Source organism: Vicugna pacos, chromosome 27 (assembly GCF_048564905.1).
Source record: "Vicugna pacos chromosome 27, VicPac4, whole genome shotgun sequence".
Classification (NCBI taxonomy): Eukaryota; Metazoa; Chordata; class Mammalia; order Artiodactyla; family Camelidae; genus Vicugna; species Vicugna pacos.
In genome coordinates this window covers 3,406,472-3,427,210 of record NC_133013.1, presented here as the reverse complement: position 1 = coordinate 3,427,210, position 20,739 = coordinate 3,406,472, and the positions used below count along the sequence as shown (strand labels likewise).

The following is a 20,739-nucleotide window of genomic DNA, read 5'->3' as shown; positions in this document are numbered from 1 at the left end:
GTCCCAGCCTGAGCTCGGCTGGGAAGACACTCCCATCGAGGACGCTGAGTCACGCCCTGACACCTTTTGCAGCGTGGAGTATCCGTTAGCACTGGTGAAAAAGACCAAAACGCATTTCAGTATGGTTTATAACCAATTTAGATGTTGGGGCCATGGTTTCATCCACACCTGAGCAGGTAACAGCGTGCCCAGCGGTATAGCTCTTGCTCCCCACAGAGAGAAATTCCCACATCAGGACTGGTCCCCGCGGGCACCGTGATGACAGCGCAGGTGTGGAGACAGAGCCCTGCTTTGGTCTCACCTGCAGAGAGGTGAGACTCCAAGAAGCACTCAGGCCGAAACAAGAAGCAAGCACTGCCGTCCACTGCAGGAACTCACACAAGCTAAAGGCTTTCCATAACTTCCCCAGTGATGCTTGGTGAAGTGGGGAACTAGATTCTCACACACGCAGAAACAAAACGAGGCTAACTCGAAACATTCAAACGCTGTGGCCACTGGTCTTGTGTTGTAGAAACAGGGACCTTCCTCATGTTGCGGGCTCTGCTCTCAAAACAAAGGGAAGATGCCCCATCAAGGAAGAATGTGTCCCAGGGTCGACAGCACAGAGACCAGACTACCTGGGCGCCATCACTTAACGCAGGCAGTGAACAGAAGCAGCTCAACAACCAGACTGCAAATTTTAGATCCCCCAGGAAGAGCTCAATGTGCTTCTAGAACATTAAAGAATATTTATCCTCTCCCCCAAAACAGCAGAAAGTGGTAACTGGAGCACACTTAGCTCATTTCGTTTTATTCTTTGGGACATACACTTGCGTGTGCGCACACACACACGCCCCTACCTGCCTGTGCACACACTCACATGTGGGCACACACAAGCACGCCCTCACACACACACCCATAACCACTTGTGAGGAGGAACTTACGGCCAACTGGACGGATCTCCCATTACCAGCTCTTTCTACTGGTAAAGAAATTCCTCTTCCAGAAACACACACACACAGAGCCTCAAACCTTTTGCAAATCCTGATGCAATTCAACTATGTCTAGAGAAGTTGGAATTTGATTAAATTCTTTTTTCATTACACTGCAAATACAAAGGAAAAAAAAAAACACTGTATACCACCGTAAATGGAACAAAAACCTCAGAGGGGAGGGTATAGCTCAATGGTAGAGCACGTGCTTAGCATGCATGAGGTTCTGAGTTCAATCCCCAGTCCCTCCATTTAAATAAATAAATAAATAAATAAATAAATAAATAAATAAATACTTAATTACCCCTCCCTCCTCTAATTAAAAAGAAAAAACAAAACAAAAAACCTCTTATTGCTTTGGTTGTCTTTTTCCTAGAATAAAAAATGACCACTTCCAACCACACAAAAAACATGAAGTTAAATGCACACAAACACACATACACACACAAAATGTTCAAGTTTACCCATATGGTAAATAGATCTTTTAGGATGAATTCTTCAGGTAAGCCTAATATTATCAACTGCATGGCATTTAGTTGTTTTCCTTAAGATTACAGTGCTTTACTCTCTGTAAGTGCTGCTTTGCTAGATCATAGGTTCAAGACAAAAAATCCATGACAAGGTCACCAGGATTAGAAAACAAAGCATCTTATTACACTACCAAATTTATATTCCCCATGAAGTAAACACAGTTGATATTATAAGACATGGTATGTCTCAGATAATATATTACCCACCTAACTGAAATGCTTTGAATATTCACACTTGCTAGAATAAAAATTTTAGTCCAAATATAGTTATTGGATTCTCAAAGTAATTTTCTTTCCTATAGTCTTTCCTGTTACCTATTTAACATCCTTTAACAAAAGTATATGACTGTTAAATTTGAGAATGAAACAGTCCCACTCTTGGGTACATATCCAGAGAAAACTCCAACTTGAAAATATATACGTACCCCACTTTTCACAGCAGCACTATTTACAATAGCCAAAACATGGAAACAACCTAAATGTCCATCAACAGATGACTGGATAAAGAAGATGTGGTATGTGTGTATACACACACACACACACACACACACATACACACACACACAAATGGAATATTACTCAGCCATAAAAAGAATGAAATAATGTCATTTGCAGCAATGTGGATGGACTTGGGAGATTATCATGTTAAGTGGAGTAAGTCAGACAGAGAAAGACAAATATCATATGCTGTAGCTTATATGTGGAATCTAAAAAAAAAATTTTATTTACAAACCAGAAATAGACTCATGGACATAGAAAACAAACTGTGGTTACCAGGAGGGAAGTAGGGAAGTTGGGGGCAGCAGAGGTGAGGGGTGGTGGTGGAAGGGACAGATTAGGAGTTTGGGATTAGTAGATTCACACTACTATATATAAAACAGATAAACAACAAGGACCTCTGTATAGCACAGGGAACTATATTCAATTTCTTGTAATGAGCTGTAATGGAAAAGAATCTGAAAATACACACATATGTGTGTGTGTGTGTGTGTGTGTGTCTGAACTGCTTTGCTGTACACCTGAAACTAACATTGTAAATCAACTACAACAAAAAATAAGAATTAAAAAAAAGAAAATGTTCCACAGTGTAACTTATATCTAAAAGACAACCATGAATCTTTCTGTCAAGGTTTGATATTAACTGATGCAATTAACACACCCAGCCAGCTGTCTTTGTTTTCCACTTAGATGACAAATGGTTTCCTTCTCGAATCCCACAGCAGAGACCGTAGCTAATTTAAAGACTACTCAAAAAGCTTAAGGAAAAAGAAACTTTGGTCCAAGAACTATCTATCTTGCAAACCACCTTTTCCGCACCTAGGTTTCCTGTGGTAGAGATCATCTGGGGAGCGTGAGTAGGTAGAAACCAAAAAAATATTAATTTTGTCTCCTACATGTATGGAATTTTAAAGTCATTCTTCTAAGCATCTTGAATTCTGTCAGGGAACTGGGGCAGGGTGGGGACTGACTCCCTCATAAAGGAAACCCTCTGTCACCGCCTGAGAAGCATTTAGAAGAATGTGCAAAGTGGAGGAAAAGCCATGTCACTGTCTAAGGATTCGTGCCAGTCTGGACAGCAGGTACATCTTGTAAAATAGTGCTGTTCAGACTTTTTCCAGCCTAGGAAATTTCCATCCTAATGTCATCAGGACAGGCACCAGGCCCACAGGCACACACATGTGCACACACCCACACACGCCTGGGAGGAGCTAGCTTTGGCAGGATTGTGGTTTCAGCTCTTCCTGCAAGTCTCACAATCCCCACTCCAAACTGCGGGAAACAGATGGCCCCGTGGGTGGAGCTGGGGTTGGATCCATCCAACAGACAAACTGGAGGAACATTTTTTCCCCAGTAAATTAACCCACAGAGAAGCTGCCTCCAGGGCGGCTCCGCCCTGACACCAACGTGGTTTGCACGGCCTCAGGGCTGGGCTCCCTAACTGCCCTCCGGCCCCCCGGCCCATCAGAAACTCCACCACCACCCTACACGTCAGGTCCCTGTTTCTGCTTCATCCTCAGCACGTACCTCTAAGTCCATCTCTGCTTAATTTACTTACACACCACGTTACACTATGAGGGGAAAGAAGTTTGCCTGTTTTGACCGGTGCCTAGAACGGCATTTGAAGCTTAGTAAGTACTCAGTAAATACTTGTTAAAATAATCACAAAATGAGTTTCAGGGGAAAAAAATGATCTCTATATAAAATTATCAACCTAGGATAAACAGCAAAGTCCTACTGTATAGCACAGGGACTATATTCAATACCTTGAAATAGCCTATAATGAAAAAGAATATGAAAAGGAATATATATATATATATATAGATAGATAGATATTTGAATCACTATGCTGTACACCAGAAATTAACACAACATTGTAAACCGACTATACTTCAATAAAAAAATATAGAAATGAAAAAAAATGTATCAGCCTAGGGAACTCCAAATTCTGCAGAAATGACTGTGCAGATGTCACACAGGAACCAGAAACTTCAACCTGTGCAGAGGCTGAACGCATGTGGCTTCCTGGGCGCGGCTGCAGGTTTGTGTGGGGTGAGGCGACAGGATGCCCAGGGCACCAGGAAGTACCAGGCGCTGGGAACCTCCCCATCCTGCCACCTCAAAAGCTGCCGAACCCGGGGGGCTCCAGACTCCCCTTCAATTCGAGGGGTGGGGGAAGGGGGCCTTGACAGAAATTCCTGACTTCCCTTTCTGCTGCTCTTCTATAAAAGGGTACAAGACCATATGACATCACTCATATGTGGAATCTAAAAAAAGACACAAGTGAACGTATTTACAAGACACAGAACGACTCACAGACTCTGTGAGTCATGAGAAAACAAACTCATGGTTACCAAAGGGGAAAGGCAGGTATAAATTAGGAATTTGGGATTTGCAGATACAAACCACTATATATAAAACAGATAAACAAGTTTACATTGTACAGCACAAAGAACTATATCCAGTATCTTGTAGTAACCTATACTGAAAAAGAATATGAAAAGGATGTATGTACATGTACGACTGAAACATTATGCTGTGCACCAGAAATGGATACAATGTTGTAAACTGAGTATATTTCAATGTTTTAAAAATGGAAAAATAAATAAATAAAAGAGTATGACAATCATTACCTCATAATTTCTATTTAAAACTGTGACTGGCAATGGTTTGCACCCCTGTGAATGTGGGAAGCAGGACACGGCCTGGCCCCTGGGAAGCTGGAACGAATGTGACTCGTTACTGTGATGGCTTATGTTCAGTACTGGGGTTCCTCTTATTTCTTGGATAAAGCCAATCTGACTTCAGCTTTTCAATCAAGTGTTTATTTTGAAGCCCCAAAATCTAAGTTTCCTTCTAAGAGCAATATGGCTAGGGGACTGAAGATGTCTCGGGGCCTTGACCTTGAACTCAGAATTCTGGGGAGGCCATGCAACCCCCGCCACCCCCGACACCGTGCTTCCAGGCCCTCAATTCCGTACAGTTTGTCCAACACTCTTCATGAAATACAATCCTATTTGCACCTCTGAGGCATCTTCTGACCTGGGTCACTGCCTGAAATACCTCCCTGGCACCCAAACCCTCCCATCCCAGCCTTCAGAATACAATTTAAGCCCTCTTTCTGAGCTCCTCCCTAGGCCTCTCAAAGGGCACTTTCCAAAGCCAGTCCCCTACTGGGATTCTCTCGTGCCTCAGAACTGGGCGTTTGCTGGTGAGCCGGCCTGGGTCCTCCAGGTGTTGGTCCCACTGCCTTAGTTAGATTACCAGACCCCACAGCATGTGGACCACCTCCCTCCTTCTTAGCATCCTTCCACAAAGAAGCACTTCATGAACGACTTTGGAAACTCGAGAAGGTGGGCAGTCGGCCGTGGGTGCTGGAGAAAGGGGCTGACCTCCAGGTGGGCGGTCAGTGGATTTGTCCTCCAGGACTGAACCTGCACGAGCTCTCTCCAGCTCTCAGCTCAGGGGAACCAGGGCCCTGAGGCTCAGTCTCGGACCCCAGCCCAGGCTGCTGCTCCCTGCACCCGCTCCTGAATCCCCCACATGCACAAGCCTAGGCTCCAAGGGGCCACTGTCGAGAGCGCCACCACCTGGCCTTTGCCCAGTGGGGTGGCTGGAGCCACACACAGAGGGTGGCATCCCCAGTGCCCAGTTCCAGCCGCAACTGCCCAGCATCTCGAAAGTTCTGGGCCCAGCACCTTCCAGTGGCTGGCTCCCCTACCCCCGCGAGGGCTGCCTTCTGCTGGCACAGCCCCTTGGTAGCTTTTCTGCCCTCCCATGATGGACAGCCATGCCCTTGGCTGTGAGAATGAGACTCAGGCTCGGGGGCCTCTTCGCTGGCCACTGTCTCAGCCCCAGGGCCACAGCTGTTCCCTCCATGAGTTCCTCTGTGCTCTGCAGAGTCACTTTACTTCTGTGCGGTCCCCAACCAGGAGATCTGCACACCCAACCTGCCCTGAGTCACGTGTGGCTTCTGCCTCCTCACTGGACCCTGACAGATACACTCAGTCCCCACCCGCACTGATGTCAGGGTCCTCTTATTTTTCACCTAAATTTCGCAAATCACCTCTAATTTAAGTTGTCCTAGGGGTCACCACTCCCAACTGCCCATTCATCTACACAGCACCATGTTACTGTGAATTCAACAGGAATCCATTCTTCACCCGAGACACCAGCTGGCCCTCCATCCACGAAAAACCCACCTCAACACAGAGGACTGAAATGTTCCTGGTGTGGTAATGTTGCAGTCAGAACCTTGGTTTTCCAAGTGTGGGGCTTTTAAAAGCCAGAGACTCCCTATCTTTATTTTCCATGGGGAAGTTCACATATTTCAGAACAGTAATACATGAACAAGAATTCAGGGACCAGAAAAATGCCTCGGGATGTTAGCGAAAGACAGGGAAAAAAACAGAAAGTGAAAAAATTATACCAATAGTAGGGACTATTGAAGAATTTGGGTGCTGATACAGAAGTTTTTTTTAAATAAAAATTATTGTGGTTCTTAATTTTGGCCATTTTGACTAAGTTACGGCTCAGATCCATTTACTTCCTCCGGCCCCTGAATGCAGGACATGTCTGTCTGCAGCCACCCTGGAATTTCAAACATCCATCTTACAAACAGCTTGTTTCTATAAAGCACCACCGAGCTGTAAAGTGTTTCAGCTTTCGTTTGGGGAAAAAAGTGGGTGGAGGAGGCTTTTAGATATGACTGGGTTCAGCAGTTGAGAAAATTAGAAAGTAGGGAAAAAGGAAGTTGTCCCTGAGAGCTGACCAAGGAGATGTACCCACGTAGCCTTGCCCCACTCGCCACCCAAACAGGTCCACTCTGCTCTCCGTTGCGCAGCTTGCCCAGATCCTCCAGCACGTCTGATGTTTCGCCCAGCAGACCTTCGAATGCATCCGTTTATGTAAGAGGCACCGTCCGCACACACTGGCCGCTCCTCCGAGCCGGAGCCCAAGCCTGCGCGGTCACCGCTTGCCTCCTTCCAGAAGCACCCCTGCTGACCTCAGGTCTGTCCCCACGCTGGGCTGTGCCCTGGAGAAGGCTGAGGAACTCAGGAACTCTGGGGGCCTGGGGGAGAAAGCCTGGGGGTAGAGGGACCTCAGGGAACATGCACACGGGTCCTGGGGGGCGAGGGGCAGCACAAGGCAGGTTTAGATGACCAAACCCTGGAGCACAATCAGTGCAGAAGCTGGAACTTGCCGGACACACCAGCGCTGGGCCTCGAGGGTCCCTAATAAGCACCGTCACCAACTCTCCTGATCTGGGAGGAGAGCACCTCATTTTCTAAAAATAAGAGTTTTAGTATTTAGGTATGTTTTGCTTGATTCCAAGAAAGACTGGAGGCAGCTCACAAAAACAGACTTGACACAAGAGGAGAATTAGGGGGCAAAGGGCATGGCTCGAATGGTAGAGCGCATGCTTAGCATGGACGAGGTCATGGGTTCAATCCCCAGTACCTCCTCTAAAAAAATAAATGAATGTAATTAACTCCTCCCCCCAAAACAAAAAAGCATTAAAAAATAATATAATAATAAAGAGGAGAATTAAATGAGGAGATCATGATGGTGGATGGAAGGGAGGGCAGAACAAGCCAGATGCCGGTGAAAGTCCGGGCCACTCTGCAGAAGGTGGGTGAGCCTCAGGCTCGGAAAGTCCCGCCAGCCGAGGCCAGGTGGGAGCCCCGGGGTGGGGAATGCCGCCGGGCCCTCTGCAAGTGTGCAGAGGTGCCTTGGCTGTCACGGTGACCAAGGGTCAACTGCATGGACACGCACAGCAGGAGGCAACAATCCTACCCAAGGAACACCCTATCCTCAAATGCCAGTACTGCCCTGGGGACACCCCAGGCTATAAAACCAGCCAGCTGCCCCAGGAGCCCCCCAGTCCTGATTCTAAGGCCTGGTTCTCCTGCAGGAGCTCATGTGGGGGGCATGATGGCAGAGCAGGAATCTCCAATGTGGGCCACTGACTGACACCCATTATGGGATGGAGGAAGAGGCTGCCCAGTGCTTCCCTCCTGAAACTCAGGAGCTCACTTCCCTGGGCCCGCCTTAAAGCTTCCTCCAGTTTGTGGTGATGGCCAGACCCCCAGCATGACTGAGACAGGAGAACCGAGGTGCGGGCTGGCCCTTCCAGATACGCCATGATCCCTGAGGGCTCATGCTCCCCTCTGTGCCCCAGAGTTTGCACCTTGGCATCCTCTGCGCAGACTTGGAGGGTGACAGAGGTTGGAAACCCCTGGCAGGGTCTGGATTTTCCAGCCACAAGGTTATTGGTGAGGACAGGTGTTCAGACGCTGCTTCCCTCCCGACTCCTCACAGGCTGTACATTTCTGAGCAGTGGCTGGAGCTCCTCTAAACTCAGTCTGTGATGCTGAACTCAGAAACACCCTGGAGGAGGAAGACTCCTGAGCCACACCTGGGGGTCAGGTCCTTACTTCTGTGTTGCCATTTAGCCAACTAGAGACACAGCTGGGTAAATGCGAACAGTCAGCTGGCCCTAAGTGTTCCTGGGAACCTTAAAGGGACTCCAAGTCAAAGGCGTGTACAGTGGAAACCAGAGTCATAATAGCTGGTCCTGGTCCCTACAGCTGTAGGCCGGTTATGGGCTCGGGCAGGCTGGGGTCCTCTCAGACCCTCAGACCCACGCTCACCCACTGGGAAAATCCACCTGGCATGATGGAAGGCACATAGGCGCTCTAACGCCTGGAGGACCGGCCCGGGAAGCCCACGCAGATGTGCCAGGTCACTTACGAGCTCGGAGAAGCCTCGGACCACCTGGCGCCGTTTCAGGTTGGTCTCTCCATCCAGGTTGGCAGTCTCGATGTGGCATAGCCCGTCGGGGTCACTGGAGGAGAGCAGCAGAATGTCCGCGGGGATGATCTCATTGCAGCGAAGACGCACGAAGTCTCCCACACGGACCTCCTTCCAGTGTCGGTGCACGTACTGCTTTTCCTCCCTGGTAAGGAGACGGCCGTTAACAAGGCTGGGAGGGGCGAGCAAGGCCAGATCTGGGCGACAGGCGCGCAGAGCTCCTTGAGCAATCTGTGCCACTTTCTAGTAAGTTGAAAATTTCCATAATAAAAAGTGTTTTAAAAAGATTCCTGGGGGGTGGGGATAGCTCAGTGGTAGAGCGCATGCTTAGCATGCATGAGGTCCTGGGTTCAACAAACAAACAAACAAACAAAAAACCAAATGGACATTGTTTTTTTCAAAAAAGCTTCCTAAAGGCCACATACAGTATAACTCCAATTAGACGAAATATCTAGAACAGACAAATCACAGGGATAGAAGGTGGGTTAGTGGTTGCCTGGGCCTAGGGGGAGGGGTGATGGAGAGAAACTGCTTACTGGGTACAAGTTTCCATTTGGGGCGATTAAAATGTTCTGGAACTAAGACCTGAAACCGCTCTAAAGAAATAAAGTCTATTGAAGAAAAAAATGTTCTGGAACTAGGTAGTGACGATGGTTGCACAGCACTGAGCACACGCAGTACCACTGAATTGTCCACTTTAAAATGGTTAAGATTTCCACGCCTCGGTATATACCCTGAAGAATTAAAAGCAGAGACTTGAAGACATATTTGCACACCCATGTTCACCATAGTTCAAAGGTGGAAATGACCCCAATGCCCAATGACAGATGAATGGATAAGCAACAGTGTCTTATGTCCACACAGTGGAATATTACTCAGCTATGAAAAGGAAGGAAATTCTGACACATGTGACAACATGAACGAACTCTGAGGACATTATGCCAAGTGCATTAAGCCACTTACAATGGGCCAAATATTGTATGATTTCACTTTTGCAAGGTCCCTATAATACACAAATCCATGGGGACAGAGAGTAGGACCTCTGTCCATCTCATTGTCCCCATCTGCAGAGTGGAGACCAGAGCAGATGCATCCTCTCCACGTCACCCAAGATAAAGCAGACAGTCACTCAGAAGAGTGCCCACCAGTCAGCTTCCAACACTCAGCAGTCACTATTTATTAACAGATAACAGGTTAAAAACATCATGTGTAAATTTACTCTTTAGATTGGTTTTTCACTCTGGAAAAATGGGCTAATTGATCCTACAAAGGTTTTTTTTAAGAGTTCGTAGGAGGCAGTTTTGTCCACTTTTATAAGTAAGCAGAGGAACAAGACCTCATTGCAACGTGACATGCTATATACGGAAACCGCATCAGACAATCCTCTGGGCTACACTGAGGAAAATAAAAAGCCCTAAGGCACCTTCCACTTCTGCCATCACCTACCTTCCCGCTGGATCCCGCCTCATAAAACGACCCCCTCACCTGCGCCCCTAGACCGCGATTCAGCAGTGAGTCTGGGTCTCAAGGTGGGACCAACCTCAAGCTTTGAGCGAGAAGTCCTAAGAGTGTCAGACCTCTATCTTATTCCACGCTGTGGATTTAGGGGAACTGTGGCAAACTTCCCAGGGCTCCCAGCCATCAGCTGCCCCAGATGCTGAAGACAGAAGTAGCCCCTTCATTGTCAGCCTCTATTTTCTCATGCTCCTCTAATTCAAGATCCACCGTCGTGTGGTGGCTACAGAGCCAACAAAGATAAACTAGACACAGTTCTGTCCTCTAAAATGCATGCCAGGCAAGACCAAAGCACTAGTGAGTGCCCCAGGGGGGCTGCAGACTCAAGCCTCTAAGGTGAGCACAAAGGTACTTTTGCAACTCCCTGCAAGGCCAGGGTGCTTTTCAAGGGAAGCATTCTCCAGTTGTGACAAGTCCCACCGGCCCCCGCCCCAGGGCAGCTGCTTGCTCCCTGTCCCGGTCTGACCCCTTTCCAGGAGACAGATGGAGAGCCTTGACAACTGACAGACGGAACACCACTTAACCATGGTCCTATCTCCTTTTCTAAAGGTCAGACCTTGACTTTACATCATTGTGACTGTTAGCTCCATAAGCACAGAGGAATTCAAAAGGGTTCATCCTTTCCAGACATTTCCAAAAGCTACATCGCTGTGCAGTCGCAGAGATGGCATGCGCATGCTGGGAATGAGCTGGAGAGGCTGCGGTGTGACCCGAGCTGTCAGGAGACCGGTGGTCCCACGCCAGCCCTGTGGGACAGGCAGAGGGTGTCCACGGGGCTGGGGGAGGCGGGGGAGAGAGACCGTCTGGGTTCAGTTTATCTTAACGACATTCCATTTACAGAACTCATCACAAATAAGGTCAGTTTCCATCTGCCTTGAAATCTTAGGACATGAGTTTGCCCACCAGAGCAGAGCACGTTTTTCAGACAGTAACTGGTGGAGGAACTTGACCCTGGAAACATGGAGCGACGGATGAGAAGTCTTCAGGGTGGAGGACCCACCCCAGCCCCAGAAAGCAAAGGAAGCAGACGCAGAGCAGCTCAGGATGCCTTCAAGGAAAAGGCCCTACAGGTCCCAGGAACTCCCCAAGCGGCAGGACCCTTAACACCCAGAATCAGGAATTCATTGAGAAAGAGCAGCATCCCAGAACCCCTTCCTCGCCTCGACAGACAGACCAAAGATTTCTCATCAAAGCCCCAGACTTCCAGCTGGAGCGCCCAGCACTGAGTCTAGACCCTGGATCTCCCTGCCACGTCCCTGCCCGCATTACTCTTACCCACTTTTATTGTATGTATGTTGTATACATTCTTTAATAATATATAGTGTATAGTTTATGTATATCATATTCCATGTGTGCATATATACATGTATACTAGATACGTTACATTTAACATAACATATTACACATCAGTAGCCTTCCTTTCCATGTGGGAAGGTATGTTTATTTTTCCCCAGCAACTGTGTTTGGACATACGGTCTTCAAAGGGGTGATTAAGAAGAAATGAGATCACAGGGTGGGGTCCTGATCCAATGGGACTGGAGTCCTTCTAAGAAGAGGAAGACACACCAGGGATGTGTGTGCACAGAGAAACCACCGCGTGAGGACACGGTGGGAAGACGGCTGTCGGAGGAGCCAAGGAGAAAGGCTTCAGGAGACACCAGTCCCATCGGCGCCGTGATCTTGGACTTACAGCCTCCAGACTGAGAGACAATAAACCTCTGTGATGCAAGCCGCCCAGTCTGGGGTGCTCTGTTCTGGCGGCCGGAGCAGACTAGCAGCTAATAACTTCAATTCCCCTGACTCCAGCTGGAAGAGGCGGCCCCCAGGCCACAGGGACGGAAAACGGGGGGCAGTGGAGGTGACAGAGGGGCACTGCACGGGGAGACTCTTCCAGGGCCTGGGTCCGCCCCCAATCTGTGCACGGGAGAAGCACCGCAGAGAAGACAGACATAAACCCCACTGACACAGGACTGGACGGTAGCAGTGGCCCCTAAGAACGCTCCTTTACAGACTTTCAGAAGCAGCAGGCGAACGGCCACAGTGGAGGCAGTTCAGGGTGGACAGGACAGGTGACCCTCCCTCCCCACAGGACAAGTCTCCGGAGTGCGTGTCACCCCACAGCCTCCCTGCAAACTCCCCAGCCAGGCAGGTGCAGCCCCCCTCTAGGGGCCACTGGGTCCGAGGCACAAGGTGTAAAATCGCCCCATCAGTACCAGGTATTTGTTACAGCAGGTTTAGGAAGTGGCGCTGTTTCGTTTGCCCACGTGATCTTCCTTCTCAGGACAGGTGTCACCTGCTGTGGGGGCAGGATCCTGAGAAACAGCCCCCAGATCCTCAGCCCTGGTGTGCATGCCCCTGCCAGCCCCCCGAGTGAGGCGGGGGCTGAGCATACACAGGAGTGACTCCTGCAGGTGGCATGGACGATGAGCTGGTCAGCAGGCAGGGGCCTGACGGAGCCACAGGAGCCTAGTAAACGGGGCCTAAGACAGAGACAGCAAGTCAGACACGGACAAGCAGACAGCAGTGGAGAGCCACCTGACCACGGCCCGGGGCTGACAGTGGTCCTGGCCATCAGCCAGCAAGAGCCCGGGGTCTCACAGGCCCCCCACCCCTGGAGCCGAATTCCAGCAAGAACCCAAATGAGCCCAGAAGAGAACTGAGCCTCGGACAACACCGGGGCCGCAGCCGGGGCTACCCCGGGCAGAGCCCCAGCCAGCCCGCGCTGGCACTCCCTGGTCCTGGCTCCCAGCAAGGGTGACAGCTCCCATCTGGGTTGCTTCCAGCTGCTGAGTTTGGCAGAACAAGTCCCACAGCAATCGCAAATGGACACACGCCGCTCCCACCTTCTGCACAGAAGTGGGAGCCAGGCACGGCCCCCCGCCCGGCAGCTCCATCACAGGCATATCCGACAAAAGACACCTCTTGAGGAAAGAAGGCAGAGCGAGACTGGTTAAAATCCAGGCCCGAGTCTCTCTTGACACAGAGCTGAAGCCCATCAGAGGGTACGAACAACCCACTGAAAGTGGGGGAAACCTGAAAACGTGCAGTCTTGAAATACGGACTGCATCACAGACGACAGTCGTGGGGCACGCGCCCTTCACAGAAGCGACATCCGCCCTGCCGCTTAACCGAGCGCCCTGCTCAGGTGACCAAGGGGCTGGACCCCGCGGGGCGGTCCAAGAATTCAAAGGTCACTGGTGGGAAACTGTGATTTTCCTGAGATGGGGGTGGGGGTGGAGGGGAAGGGTGGAGGGAAGGGTGGGGGAGGGGTGCCCAAGCTGAAAGGGGTCCTGATTCAAAACGGGAGCGCGTTAGGAGGCCACAGGAAAAAGAGAGTCTTTTCCAAGGAAGCAAGGCCACTGATGTTTCTGTGCTAACCACCTCACCTCTCGGCCGGCTGTCTGCTCAGCTGTTAAGCGGGTTTAAACAGATCATTTCGAAGATCTGTTCTTAGGCCAATGAGAGGTTTCTATGATTAGCTTTCCTCTTCTGGGAAAACCCGTTGACATTTATAATTAGTCCTGCTGAGCTCTGCAGTTCTTATCCGAGCTATTTTGGTCCAAAACAGCACAAGGCAGGGGTGAAGACAGAAGGAAGTTTTAGTGGGACTAGTGACAAAGTTTATTTCAAGAGAAGTGCTAAACAAAGCTTTAAGATCCTTTTAACTCGTCGTTTTTGGTCACTTGTTTAGGCTGACAAACTACTGTACCAGCTGTTTTAAGGTTACTAGGTAAACAATTCCAATAAGAGGTAGTGGCTGAGGCAACTTACAGGAATTACTTTACGCAGCTGAAAGCATGTTTTTTTTTGTTTTGTTTTGTTTTGATGGGGAGGGTACAGCTCAGTGGTAGAGCACATGCTTAGCATACATGAGGTCCTGAGTTCAATCCCCTCGTACCTCCGTTAAAAAAGAAAAAAAGGCAAGCATGTTTTTTGCCTGAAGACCACTGTTACTCTTATGTAGCTCTTCATGAATGCAGGAGTCAAGGACTACTGCTCAGAAATGTTATTAATGATTTATTATTTGAAATGCATCCAAGTCTCCACTAGCCTCACTCCTGACCCCTCTCCAGCGCTGGACGTGTCTCTGCAATGGCCGAGGATTTTCAACAACGTACTTACAAATCCCTCCAACGTGGCGAAGGCGCGATCTATTCCATAAAACTAAAAAAACTTAAAGTGTTTTATGCTTTTTTTTTTTTAAAGGCACTTGCAGGAGTTGAGGGAACTGTACTTTCATCTTCAATGGGCTGTTTTCAAATAGATCTGCATTTAGGTTATTGGATTACAATGCTCCCTAATAGCAAAGGAACATCTTTTCTGGTTTTTAAGGTGACAACAGGTTCCAAATTTGACAAACCAGTTAACATCCCTGATGACCCACTGCCACGCCTTGTACAATGACAGTCACAACTATAACTGGACCGTCACTGTCCTTATCTCCAACCTGGTCCGTGGCGTCACAAGAGAGTATCCCCTTGTAAGAGTCCTCCCTGCTCAAGGCAGGGGGGGGGGAGGAAGGCGCATGCCCGTTACTGATTCCACCCACAGCAAGTGACTCCTGCCTTGTGATGTCACGTGGCCGTTCGAGTTCAGCAGCAAAGTGTCCGGCTGCTCACACTTCTAAACGTGTTCACAAAACACCCCGGCCACACACAAGGAGCCACTTTCCCAGGGCATCTTGCCATTGGAGACACTCACTTCTTCCATTTCTTGGTAATTTAGGAAATGAATGAGAAGTCTGAAATGCTTATATCTTGAATACACATTAGATTTTCTTACCCTTACATTATCTTAATGTGGCCGTATTTTACCATATACTTTCCCATGTTCCAAGAATGCTGGCTTTAGCTCAATTGCACATTATTTTCACAACCACACCTGGAACCCCTCATGACAGACACACCCCCTCCTCAGGTGCTGACGAGGGGGCGGGGGGCGGAAGGAGGCGCATCTCACTCACCTCCCTTGATTTCTCTTGCCTTTAAACTCGTCTCTCCCCCAACAAGACCAACCAACAAAGGAGTGTGTCTCGGGTTCAAATGAGCAGGAAAGAATGAAAAAAAGAAGAGATGGAGAGCATTTAAGGTTTGAGCAAATCTACCTGAAAACAAGGCATGAAAGATGAAAGTACAATTCCCTCACTTATGTTCTACGTACGATTCGGCGCTAGGCAATCAGGGAGCACCTCCTGGAAGAGGCACCGAATTTAGCTCCAGAAGGATGAAAAATTAATCTCAGCCTCACCCATCCCCACCCTCACCCCAAAGTGGAAATTAGGGAGAGGCTAGAAGGGCAGAGCCCAAACCAGAGCTGAGGCATGGGCAGAGCAAACGAGATGGTGGACTCGGAGACAGAGGCAGGAAAGAAAGAAGAGGCGTGGTGGGCGTCTGATTGGACAACTGATGGACGGGGCACTGAGAAGGACGAGATGAGAACAGGCACACATGCGGCCAGGTCTCCAGCCCTGGTGGCTGGAATGCGGAAGCCACTGACCTCACCCCGGAGTGAATCTGCCGTGGGATAAACAGAGTCGAGTGGTAAGCAAGGCTGAGTGTAAGGTGCTGGTGGGGCATGTGGGGTGGCTCGTGGGAGATGCCCCAGCTATGAAGACCAAGGTACATGAAGACAGGCACTGGGGGCTCACACGTGGAGGAGACAGGACGCAGCCCGTGGGCGCTGTCACTACGATGACCAGGGAGCGAGCTGGCTGGCTAGAAGAAACAGTGCTGACAGTGAGCACTGATGGGCCCACGAGGGAGGGAGATGTCAAGGTAGGGAGGCGGGCGGGGCAGAGGGTAGGGGGTGAGAGCCCAGGCCTGGGAACCCAGGGTCCACGGGACAAAGATGCGACCAAGCCCCCAGGGTGCCCTCCCACTAGCACAGGTGGCCCGGGCAGGAGTCCAGGGGCCGTATCTACACCCCCATGCCTCTCCCTTTCAGTGCCGAGTGAACACATCCGGAAAAACAGCCATGGAACGTGTGCACTCAAGTCACTGGGTTTGCGTTTCCTTTGGTGGAGCTGCACCCTTTGGTGGTGCATACCTGAACGTGGCACAGATGTTAAGATCGCAGTCCCCTTTCCAAACACTCCTGTGAATTCTTCCTCCCCCTCCGGACCGGTTCACCACGAGGGGTCCAGGAAGCCCTGGGGAGGCCTGGCTTTGAAAGCACACCTGATGAGGCGGCCCCAGGAGGGCAACTTGGCAAAATTCTCTGCCCAAAGCTCATTTTTTCCCTCGCCAATTATACAGCCCAGGGACCAGCACAGTCTGAAAATAACATACTGCTGTGCTTGAAAAAGGTGGAAAGGCAGACACTTCCAGACCCAGGCGGTGTTTGACCCCAACACAGAATAACGCATTTCAGTCCATCCGCCAAAACACCTGCTTATTTGCAACCAACCAGCATGGCCATGTCCAAGGTCAGAAATCATCAAATTGTGGTCTTGGCTACAAACTGGGAAGTGTGCCCTAAATGGGCTCCCCATGCTCACGGCAGCCACCTGGGCTGGAGCCCTCTGAGGCTGAAGGACGGCTGGCGGGCGGCGACTGCGGCCGGACAGAGGTTTACTCTCCTGGCTTCAGGATGAGGTGGCAGCTTGGACAAGCGCCCTCCTTGGGCAGGGCACACCCGACACTGTTGGAGGCAAGGTTATGGGCTATGGACCGATGGGCCATCTTCAAGTACAGTATGTCTCCCTGTGGGCATCACTTCTGCACAAAGCTGCCCAGCTTCCTTGAAAAACCCCTCGCTGGAAAATATTTACAAACAGTACTAAGTCGCTGGTTCTGGAAGGATCCGAGTTAATGGTGACGCCTGGCACCTGGTCAGCACTCTCGTGTTGAGTCAGAAGCCTCTGTCTCACCACAGTAAGACACCCGCAGTTAAGCGGCACTTCGGAAGGGAAGGCCAGGCTCCAGGGACGGAACTACGAGCCCCCCTCCAGTCCTGCTCCGCAGAGGAGGCCCGCACAACCTCGGTCTCTCCGCCAGGCCTCGCCCCCAGCTGAGGCCCCATCCCAGCCTCGGCTCTGGTCCCAAGGGACCGTCCACCCTCCCAGCGGGCACCAGACCACCCACAAGGACCCCTCAACTGAGTGAGACCACCGTCTCTATCGGGACTTCCTTTTCCATTTTTCTGTGTGTGATTTTCTCCCCACTCTTATTTTGGAAGCCAGTGTCGGATTTTGACTAATAAAATGAGAAACACTACAAATGAACAGCAAGTTACATCCTACTTTTGATTCATGGTTGGTCGTTAGGGCAAGAGCTGCTATTTCGTTTTCTTAACTTAGAAAGACGGTGTAACTGTTCACAGCAGTTCAATGAACAGGGCACTGGATGGGTGGTGCCGAATGTGCCGTATGTATGTGTACTTATAGCAAATAAGATTACATGGCTAGCACATTCTACACTACCTCGCTGGCACGGAACACATTATCCCTGTGGAGAGAAAGCTCTTTCCAAACATCTAACTGCTTCTGGTCCACCTGTCAGTTTATCACACTTCCTGCTGGTAAAATATCCCCTGGATGAGAAAGGCTTGTTCCAACGAAAGTTGTGCTTCATTTACGACAGAAACAGAGTTGGCCAGAAGTATCGGGACGCGCCCTGTCTCATAGGCCAGACAGCTGGACACAGTTTCTTCTCCTCCCAGCGGGTCAAGGTCGAGGTCGGGTTAAACATAAAGCATCTAGAAGGGTCCACAAAATACATTTTTAAGAAAAAGAAAAGACCAGAGAATTAACCAAACATGCAAACTGACTCGATGGAGGCTTCCCAAGCTCACGAGTGAAGCACTCTGGCCCATGAGGGGGCGAGCAGCACAAGACATTTTTAAGCCAAGGAAGGAACGAGGAAGCAGGATGCAGTGAGGTTCACGGCCAGAGATCCAAGAATCTCATGGAATAATCAGTGCGCCGAGGCCTGATGCCTTGGGGATAAGAAAAACCTCTGTGGATTCGTTATTCAGATCGTGGACAAATGAAGGAGTGTGCCTGGAGTGAAGAAAGACACAGAGATACAGAGACGGGGACAAATTTCACAGCACTTTAAGAAGACCCATCGAGACTCTGAAATTACTCCAAATTTACTGTGCACTCATTACACAACAGGCAGAGAAATGCAAAGCCCAGAATGAGAAAGACAGTAGCTTGAAAGCAGTTTCCCAGCCTCAGCACTGCTGATGTTCTGAGCCCGATCATTCTTTCCGCAGAGGGCCGTCTGCACGGCGGGATCTGGGTGGTACCCGGCCTCCACCCAAGAGGTGCGGCAGCTCCTCTGCAAAATCGCCCCAGATCGAGAACCACTGCTTTCCAGCACCCGGGATGAACATTCTGGAAGGTGAATTATTAAGTAAACACTTCCAGGACCAATTTATTTTAAAAATCCTATGGGTGAGAACTCAGCACTGAAACAGAAATGGCAAAACCTGCAGCAGGAACTCGACCTAAGTATGTTGCATAATGTCCAGAACGTGGCTTCTTTCCACCCTAAACTGAAACAGCTGCTCCTTTGGTGAGACAGGATAATGGACTCAGAATCCAATGCTACAAAGTCAGAGGATGCTGACAGAACTTGCCCCCGATCGCAAGGGCCTCTGGCTCCTTCAGAAAGAAGACTGTAGGCCGACTTTCCCAGACTACACCAGACTATGCTGGGACCATGCAATTATCCACTACAATGCTGCACTGCATACCCAGAAGACGTGAATTTTTCCCTGGAAATGTACTAGCTGGTGACAGCAATATGATACCTAAAAAAACAAGACCACTTAGAAACCTCTTAGTGAGTTTTAACATAATAAAAAACAATTTTTTTGGACAAGTTATTTGTACTGCAGTCTTGAGTTTCATGGGACAGTCTCAAAATATCTCAGTAGACACGAATACGGGGATCAGAGTCAACATCCCAGTAACGACACTGCCCATTTGTAAAGCGTGCAAAACACTCTGGCGGGCACTTTTTTAGAGTTTTCAAGGTAATTTCTTCTATATTAATTCACTGGTTGGTAGGACATTCTCACAAAACAGGGCAGAACAATCTACATTCTTTCAGGCGGTGCCCTAAAGCTGGGACAGGTCTGGTGTTTTTAATAATTTTTCCCAAGAGGCTGCAACAATCCATATTTCTCCATTGGTATCTGAGTGCCCGCCCCCTCGTTTCTGCAAACAACAGCTGCTTCTTTCTTTCTTTTTGAAACCTCCCTGCCAGTCTGCTAGGCAGACTGGACACCCATTTAACCTGTTCTGGGAATTAACCGCCTACCTTCCCCTCTTTTTCCTGTTGTATTATTTGGTTTCTTTCTGACAACTTAATTTGTGAGAGCTTTTAGATTAAAAATATTAACCCCCTTTTCTTTCACCTTGAAAATAGTTTTGTCTAAAGAATTTTTTTTAATGTTTGCTTGTGGTGTATTTTGCCATATAATAATTTTAAATTTTTTAAAATTTTTAATCAATTTAAAAATTTTACATCGTTAACTGTGAATTTTCCAGGCTTGGCTAAGAAAGTCCCCTGTGCCTTGAACTGCACCTGTTGCTTCTCTGTTTAAGTGTTCAAACGAACTGATACTCATTTTTATATAGTACAACCTAGGGGCACAGTGCTGTCTCCTCCAGAAGCCAATTGTACAAAGACTATTAAATAATCCTTTTCCCACCGAACTTAATTACCTACCCACTCTACAATTCTCACATACAGTATCTTGTACTTGGGGTTTCTCTATTATGTTTGGGCAATCAAGTTGTCTTTCTCCTTGTCCACACCAGGACACTGGGCTCCACTGCATGGTGGGCTGAATCAGCTCCACTGCTGGTGCCCCCCACCACCCCCAGTAGAGGCACTCCGGGTGATGCTGCGTGGTGTCTGCTCCTGCCTCTGCGGGGCACCTGTGAGTCACATACAACTTCAAGCTGCAGCCCTGGTTCCACTAACTGGTACGAAAAGCCCCTCCTGGGTCATCTTTTTAAAAATGTCTTGGCTAAGGCTCACCAAGAAGAAACGGGAGAGGACACAAACAAAATAAGAAATGAAAAAAGAAATGAGCTATCAAACCATGGAAAGACACAGAAGGATATGAAATGTGTATTACTAAGTGAAAGAAGCCAATCTGAAAATGCTACAAACTGTATGATCCCAAACACAACATTCGGGAACAGGCAAAACTGTGGAGACAGTAAAGAGATCCGTGGTTGTCAGGGGTTAAGGGGTCAGGAGGGCTGAATAGCGGCACAGAGGTTTTTATGTCAGTGAAATTACTCTGTATGATGCTATAATGATGGATGCACATCCTTTATGCATTTGTACACAGAATGTACACCAAGAGTGAACGCTAATGTCAACGTATGGACTTTGGGCGACAGAAACAAATCAATGTAGGTTCTTAGATTGAAACAAATGCACCAGTCT

At 49.0% G+C, this 20,739-nt stretch overlaps 1 protein-coding gene across 3 annotated transcripts in view; it reads right to left on the bottom strand.

Moving 5' to 3' along the window:
* ATP10A (ATPase phospholipid transporting 10A (putative)) overlaps positions 1-20,739 on the bottom strand; it is a 160,946-nt gene that overhangs the window by 84,432 nt on the left and 55,775 nt on the right. For all 3 annotated transcript variants that reach the window (XM_072950642.1, XM_072950643.1, XM_072950644.1), the window contains exon 2: positions 8,753-8,957. In XM_072950642.1, the coding sequence (XP_072806743.1) occupies positions 8,753-8,957 (205 nt within the window). The remainder of the gene's footprint in view (positions 1-8,752; positions 8,958-20,739) is intronic.